Source organism: Phragmites australis, chromosome 22 (genome assembly GCF_958298935.1).
Source record: "Phragmites australis chromosome 22, lpPhrAust1.1, whole genome shotgun sequence".
Lineage (NCBI taxonomy): Eukaryota > Viridiplantae > Streptophyta > Magnoliopsida > Poales > Poaceae > Phragmites > Phragmites australis.
Window position 1 is genome coordinate 1,591,874 of NC_084942.1, and position 7,624 is coordinate 1,599,497.

The 7,624-nt window shown below is 43.7% G+C and overlaps 1 protein-coding gene across 1 annotated transcript; it reads right to left on the reverse strand.

Annotated features, from left to right (window-relative positions):
* Positions 1-2,813: 2,813 nt before the first annotated feature.
* On the reverse strand, positions 2,814-5,913 carry LOC133905121 (probable arabinosyltransferase ARAD1). Its single transcript, XM_062346834.1, has 2 exons — positions 4,826-5,913; positions 2,814-3,634 (listed from the first exon to the last, which is right to left on the reverse strand). Exons 1-2 carry the CDS (start codon positions 5,750-5,752, stop codon positions 3,119-3,121), a joined length of 1,443 nt encoding a protein of 480 aa, XP_062202818.1. The 5' UTR covers positions 5,753-5,913; the 3' UTR covers positions 2,814-3,118.
* Between the last annotated feature and the right edge of the window lie 1,711 nt (positions 5,914-7,624).

A 7,624-nucleotide genomic window follows, 5' to 3' on the forward strand; every position in this document is an offset into this window, starting at 1 on the left:
GAGGCGAAAGGAGAGAGCGCTTTTATAGCTGGGAAGCATTAGGGTTTCGTGTGATCTCGTCCGGTATGACAATGACATGTGGGACCATGCGAGTGTTGGCCCCATAACACAGCCAGAAGGGATTGCGTGGAATTTCTTATTTTTATATTTCTTAAATCGAAAAATTATAAAAATACACATCCATTTAGAAAATCGTACCTCTAAACTCCCGTCTGATGACAGGTTAAAAAATCTACTTTTTGTTACTCTCAAAATTCAAAATATTATTAAAATTATTATAAAAAAATTATTTTTTATAGGATACTATCGTTTAGGATTCTAAAAAGTTTCAGATAATTTTTTTTATATCTACGATGAAAAAAAAAACAAATTTTGTGGACGGGCCTCATGGGCCGATGAGATATTGGGCCTACACTGGGCCCTGGAAAATTTTCTGATTAAAGGCGACGGCGGAAGGAGGAGGAAGCTAGGGTTTCGGCCCTCACTACTTGATCTTATCCGAGCCAGCCGTCCGGCGGCGCCGCGGTGGCCGGAGTCGCCTCTCCCACACCCGCGTTGCCCCCTCCTCCCTCCAAGGGTTGTTCGTGGGATGGTAGCGCGGTTCGTTGGGGAAAAGAGGCGGCTTTGGCATCCGCGGTTGCTGCCGGCGGCTGGCGATGACGACTGCCCGCGGTCGGAGCGCGCGCGATGATGGCCGCGCGGGCTCACCCAAACAACAAACGATTCGCAAGATTTCTGCTTTCTTTTGTCTTTCTTCGATTGTTCTTTGGAAAACTTGGCAGCCTATGTTTTCCGTCTTTTTGAATTTTATTTGTTGTTCGACTTTTGTTTTAGGGTTGTTCTTAACAGTTGTGGTGGAGTGATTAAGCTTTACTGTTTTCAAACCTTGTTTAGCAAAGTGACCAGATTCCAGAATGATGCATGGTTAACAGGTTACCACGGTGGATTGTGAAGAATATTTGGCAGTTGCTATCTATTGACGCCTTCTCTTTCGATCTTGGTTCTGTTTTCATTGGGTGGTTATAAATTTTTTTTTCTGACCTTGATGGGCTCACTAGTGTACTGTTACGATATTGGATGCAAACTGCTTACTCCCCATCTTCGCATGAGCATTAAGCTTTTACCATCTGTTGTAATCCTTCGGATACCTTAAAAGATTTGGAACATCTGCATGTGGATGTGTTAGGATTGGAATATTCTGGCTCACTGAACAGTTAGTTTTGGCGTATAAGATGTTTATCTGGTTTGCTCATATTAGGTACTGGACTGCTGATCAACTAAAGGGGCGCGGCATTGCTTGACATCAGTTATGTGTTTTGTGACCAGGAAGAGGAGACGATAAACCACCTTCATTCCAGGGTTCATTCATCAGACAGCTGTCGAATTACAAGTTCACCTTCTGTTAAGGATTGGTGGCTTTCGATTCAGAACAGAGTCCCGCCCATCAAGCGCAAAGTTTCAGTTCCCTCATCATCTTAGTCTCTTAGGACAATATGGTTGGAAGATCAAGAAAGAAGGCCAGGCAGGAACGACTTCTTTAGAACGGCTCGTCACTTAGCATTGGTGTTGGTAGTTAGTTTGCTGTGGTTAGGTTGCTACCCTTATGTAATTTTCCAATTCTTTGATTTTCAGGTGGAAAACTAGTTGTCTTCAAGTTGTATTTGTTTCTGATCTTAATATAACGATGTGCGAATCTCTGATGTGTTCCCAAAAAAAATTGTTGCTTGGTCAGCATGAATATCTTGCTCGCAATCCAAATTAGTACTTATGAACCTAGTTACATTTCATTTATTTTGCAATGGAAATATTGATATGTCATATCTTGGTCTAACAAAGGGTGCTACTTCCTGTGATTGATAAGTGATTCCATCTATTGAGTTCACAAGTAGTTCCCAATATTGATATATCTTGCTCTGTGTTTCTTCTGGCAATAGGAGGCGTAGTCTATCTTTTCGCCTTTTCGCTGTTAGCCGTTTGGGCACCCTGTCAAATGTTGAACTCGCCCGTGGCGAGACAACATAGATGAAGTGAAACGTGAATCTGGGAACGTGTTGTTCTCGTGGGTTGCTATCTTCTTCCTCATGGCACCTCTCCCAAGTCCCAACTACCTAAATCTCCTCGGGTTTGTTACAAGGTTGCACCTTTGGCATTCGATTTACCATTGTGTAGGAATCAGAATAATCATGTAGGGATACTAACTATCCCTTCTATTGTTAAATGACTACTATAGGGAGCATCGTAGTTTCTAGTAGTGTTGTGTCTTGACTTAATATATTGTGAAGCATTCCACAAATTGTCTTTGCGTTATCTCTGTTGCTTTATTTTAAATCTGTGTTTTGCCACCCGTTTACATGCCAACCCAAGGATTTTCACGATTCTTACATCCAGCGAGCGAGAACCAAGGGCTTTTCCAGCTTTATGTTCTACGCTTAGCATAAGGCATGGAAGCGAAGCCTGCAAGTAGTTCCTTTTTTCACTCTTCAAGGCAGCACATTTTGCAATTGTTGTTGGCATGACAATGCTCTTCACGCCCTCAGCTGGAAGCGAAGCGATATCCAGTATTTCAGAAGCCAGCATGTATTCACAAGCAACTTCTCAAATAAACGCCACACCTGATGCAACCATTGAAATTAAAAAAAAAAAGTGCAAACGTTTCGGTTAACGTTGACCTTCTCTATCCTGGATTTCTTCATAACAGAGATTGAAATGATTGCCCCAGCATATGTCAGCAGCAAAATGGCAATGATGGTTGAATAAGCAAGACAAATTAAAATGTGATGCATGACATAAGAATATTGTTTTATCCCACAATGTTCCGAAACAGCAAAACTGCGTTCCCTTCCCTTCTCATAATTATGTTGAACATATGTTACAAAAACAACAAGCCTTTGCCTTGCCAGTATACATCTTCAACTGGAGCAACAAATCCCGAGTTATTCAGCTTTTGTATAGAATAACTAAATAACTACGGAGTACTAGACAACCTGAATGATGTTAGCTTATAGTCTTATACCATTCCTTTTGTTCCAATCTATCTGTTTTTGTGGAACCGAGAAGAACTGAGAGCCTGTCAGTGAAGTACTGTGCTAGATTAGCCAACAGATACACCCCTTTCTGTTTATTTTCCTCCCCTGTCAGATCTTGAAAATCTACTAGATCTATGCACCTTCAGCCGGATTGCCGGCACCCTTCTAGCCAATGCCTGCCAGATCATCTGGACTGCATCATCCTCCTGGGATGGATATTGATACTCGAAGTGCTTATCCACTTCTTTGAGCCTCTTCCACATCCTTGTCCATTTTTGCTTGCTTACACCTCTAATCAGACTCATCAAGTAACCCTGTTTAACAGCATCGGACGAACGAACAAAGATGGAGAACTTCGAATAATCTAATACGTCCTCATAAGGTAGCTCAATGTCATCACTGATGATAACAGGGACACAGTGGCTTACTATCGCATCAAACAAGCGATTGGAAGAAGGGGTGTCCCCAGCAATGTTTAGGCAAAATTTTGATGAGCGCATTCCCTGGCTGGCTTTGCTGGCCCCATGGTCCTGGACGCTTCCAAAGGAAAAATAAACATCCTTTTTGTCTTTGAGCATATAATATAGCTCCTGCCGAATGCTCCCTCCCTGGAAAAGGATGATGCAACATATTAGCTTATTAATCACCAATTGCCACAAAAATACAGAATATGGTAAAAACTAGTAGCATGGCTTTTCTGCATGTAAATATTAGCTCTTAAATAAGGATTCACAACTAGCAGGCAGCAATCAAAGCAGGTTCACATACTATGTTTTGATTCAATAAATTTGTTTGTTTCCATTGATACTTTATACTTGGCGTAAATCAGCAAAATATATTGACTGGTATATTCCTGTACTTATCTCTTTTTTAATGTAAAAAGGCTGAAAAAGAGAGTATATGTTAGTCTAGTAACCTTTGGACTTTGGAAATTTATAGTTTGAGGGTATTAACAGAGACCAGGGGCTTTTTTCGACAAATATGGAAGATCGACAAAGTCTTGTGTAAACCTCACCGAAGATTTTCAAACTACATGACTTCATCTATAGGTTCAATTGCTCAACTAAGGTGATGGATGTAGACTAATCAAGAAAGAGGACTGTATGGATAAGTCTAACCACCTTGATAGTAGATATAAAATTTTGAAACTACTACCATATATGTTCTTGTTCAGGAGAAATATTCGACACATTGCCACATAATAAGCTTACTTTATTGTATTACTATCATCAGGGGCAAACATTATTGTGGCACTTTGTAATAGCAGTAACTTGTACTGTCAAAACGTATCCAAGTTTGAACTCACAATTTGATTATTAGTTATGAACTTTGAAGAAACAGAATAATTTTGTACTATGTCTGATGAAAAAAATCACCATTTAGCAGATTCATTTGGCATAAACTAGTTACAAATAAATATCTCCTGTTAGCCATCCAGGGCACCACCCTGCCTCATGTAGTCATACAATGAACTAACTGCTCATGAAATAAGCAAATTTCACCAAGTTACAAATTACACTAGCCTCTCATTGTACAGCTTGCTGGTTCCCAAAGGTTGTTTATGTTTTGTCAAAACTTGCTCTAAAAAATCTCAAAAAGTGCTATAAGGAGTCTTTAGCACAAAAGATGAGTTTTCTTGTGTCTGTACTACACTACTAATCCTAGTAGAATGTTTAAGCTTTAAGGCTTGAGTGCCTCATATAAGCAAAGGAATTAAGCACTAAAATGAATATGTTATGATTGATACATCGTAGAACAAAAGTTTTAAGTGTGCAGAGCAGGCTAGTAAGCACGGTTACCTCCTTCCTGTAAATGGCTCCGCGGAAGTATAACAATGTTGGCCGGTCATCAAATCCGGCCGAATCATTCACAAACGTCTTCGCCATGTGCTTGTAGGGCGCAATGATATCCTTCTCCAAGCTGGCCACTCCGGGGTGGTACCTCCCGAAGTCGGACAGCACAAACACCGACGGGAACAGCGCCGCCCGGGCTTGCAGCAAGCTGTTCGGGTGGTGTGCGACGATCACGTGGTCGGAGCCACCCGACCTCTTCCACTCCGGCTGCGCCATGAGGTACCTGACGAGCTTCTCCTGCAGCGCCTTGTCCCTGCTGACCTTCTCCGGCGGCACGGCCCTGGAGTGGCGGTTGTAGCTTAGGGACGCGAAGAAGGGGACGAAGACCACGTCGGCGTCGCGGGAGTCGGCGACCCGCACGGCGGCTCCGCAGGGAGCCGAGGAAGAGGACAGGAGGTCCAGCGTCAGCCAGTACTCGACGCTGTGCTGCTGGTTGAGCCCCCCGGGGTAGCGCGGCGGCGCAGCGCCGTTCCTGACGTCTGGCCAGACGTCCCCGGCTCCAACAGGCGGCGCCCAGCCAAGGAGGCCGAAGTGGAACTCGGGCGGCATGTCGTACATGAAGACCCTGATGGCGGCGTCGCGGGGGTCGCATCTCCCAGCGGCCGAGGTGGAGCCAGAGCCAGAGCCGGGGTCGTCGGGGCGGCCGTTCTCGTCAAGAAAGGATAGGTCTTTGCCGCCGCTGGTGTTGGAGGACGAACCCACAGTCACGGCGACGGCAGTCGAGAAGGAAGTGGCGGTGGCGGTGGGGACGGGGAGGCCGGTGTCGGCGGGTCGCCAGCGCGCGCCGGCGGCGGCGAAGAGGAAGATGGTGGAGGCGACGAGGACGGTGGCCGCGGCGAGCGGCAGGAGGAGGATGCGGCCGCGGGGCGCCATCGGGAGCGCGGGTCATGTCTGGAGCTGGATCGGGGGTTGTGGAGGAGGGAACATGGTGGATCGATCTGATTCTGGAGTGGAGCGGATGCAGAGGGAAAGAAAAGGAAAGGGGAAAGACGAGTCCGACGTTGTGATATTTTTTCATTTTGGTTGGTCTGGATTTTGAGGTGTACGCATCGCGTGTCCGATGCAAGTTTTCTGCGCCATGGGTCGACCTAAAACCTAAAAAAAAATAACTAAAAATTCGTCTCGGTAAAAATTTTTAGATATCATATGGATCACACATGTTATACATACAACGTTAACAAACTTTCACGTTAGACCAAGGAGATGTTAGAGCTCTCAGTGCTCATAAATGACAGTTCAGAGGGGAAGATGACAATATCAATCAGTACTGAAGAAGGAACTGACACATCTAACTTGGATCTCAGTCAGGGGGAGGTTGACCAACACAAGCAAGGTCAAGCTGAAACTGTGCCCTCTGGGAGGGGGGGAGCTTGCTGCAGGAAGAGCAGAAGATGCCTACTGACAGGGAGAAGACACAACTTAAAACTCGAGAAGTCATCAAGGTCAGGCAAAGTGAGAGGATACAAGGCCAGTCTCAAAACAACTTGGGGGTGGAACAGAAAGCTTCTCTGTTAGCTCAGAAGAAAAACTTGGAAGGTACTTCTTTAACTGATTCTAATTCTTTTGCTGCATTTAATAACTTCGAATTGATGACTAGATCTAGGAAAATGGGTGTTGATGTTTCTGTGAATGATATGAATAAGTTTGATGTAATTAAGGAGCTTGAGGAGGCAAGACAAAATCTGCAGGTTACGAATGCGAGGGAGGTTCAAGAAAGTGTGGTGAATGAACAAATTGAACAAAACACTCTCCCCTTCGAGGAGAAGTTAGCTCTAAACTTAGTCTCTGATGACTCAGACAATGAAGGTTCCTGTCTCATCATGCAAGAAAAAGAAAAAGCAAAGAAACTTAAGTAAACAAAAAGTGGCTAAAAGTTCCAGACAAGTGAAAAGCCAACCTTGTGATGGTGAAATCACCTCTGAAGGAGAGACATCCACGATTTGTTCTGGGTGGAACCTCAGGAAAAGGCCTACTAATAGAACAAAGTATAAAAAATGATAGGTGTCTTTTGGAATTGTAGAGGGGTCTCCAAGAAAGGAATGGGGACTTTCCTGAGGGACTTGATTCAAGATCAGCAAGCCGATTTCATAGGGTTGCAAGAAACCATGAGAAAAAGCTTTGGTAATAAATTTTTTAGAAAAATTGACAGTAAAAAGTCTTATGCTTGGCACTGGCTGCCCTCCTCTGGCAAGTCAGGTGGGATATTATGTGGAGTTAACATGGATATTTTTGATGTGGACTCTTTCTCATCTGGAAAATTCCACATCCTTGCTAATGTAACGGACAAAACAACTAACAAGAAATGGAAGATGGCATCGGTTTATGGCCTTGCTCAGGAAGAGGATAAAGATCAGTTCCTCCTTGAACTATCTAGCATATGTCAGACTCAAAACATTCCCCTGTTGATTGGAGGGGACTTCAACATCTTGAGATTCAGCAATGAAAAGAACAAAAGGTTCCAAGAGAACAGAGTATCTGACATGTTTAATGCCATTATCAACTCTTATGAACTAAGAGAATTATTTCTGTCTGGTGGCAGATTTACATGGACTAATAATAGATCAAATCCAACTTTAGAAAAACTTGATAGGGTCCTCATGAGTAAAGATTGGGAGCAAATGTTCCCCTTAACAACCCTGAAAAAAATTCCTAGATATACTTCTGATCATAACCCTCTTGTTTTAAACACTGGGGCTGAATCTACCAGGAACCCTAAAACTTTTTGCTTTGAGTTGTCTTGGCTTT

Coding starts and splice junctions, on each gene's coding strand:
- LOC133905121 (XM_062346834.1), bottom strand. CDS start 5,752: ATGGCGCCCCGCGGCCGCATCCTCCTCCTGCCGCTCGCCGCGGCCACC. Junction 3,635..4,825: donor GAGCCATTTACAGGAAGGAG/GTAACCGTGCTT, acceptor ATCCTTTTCCAG/GGAGGGAGCATTCGGCAGGA.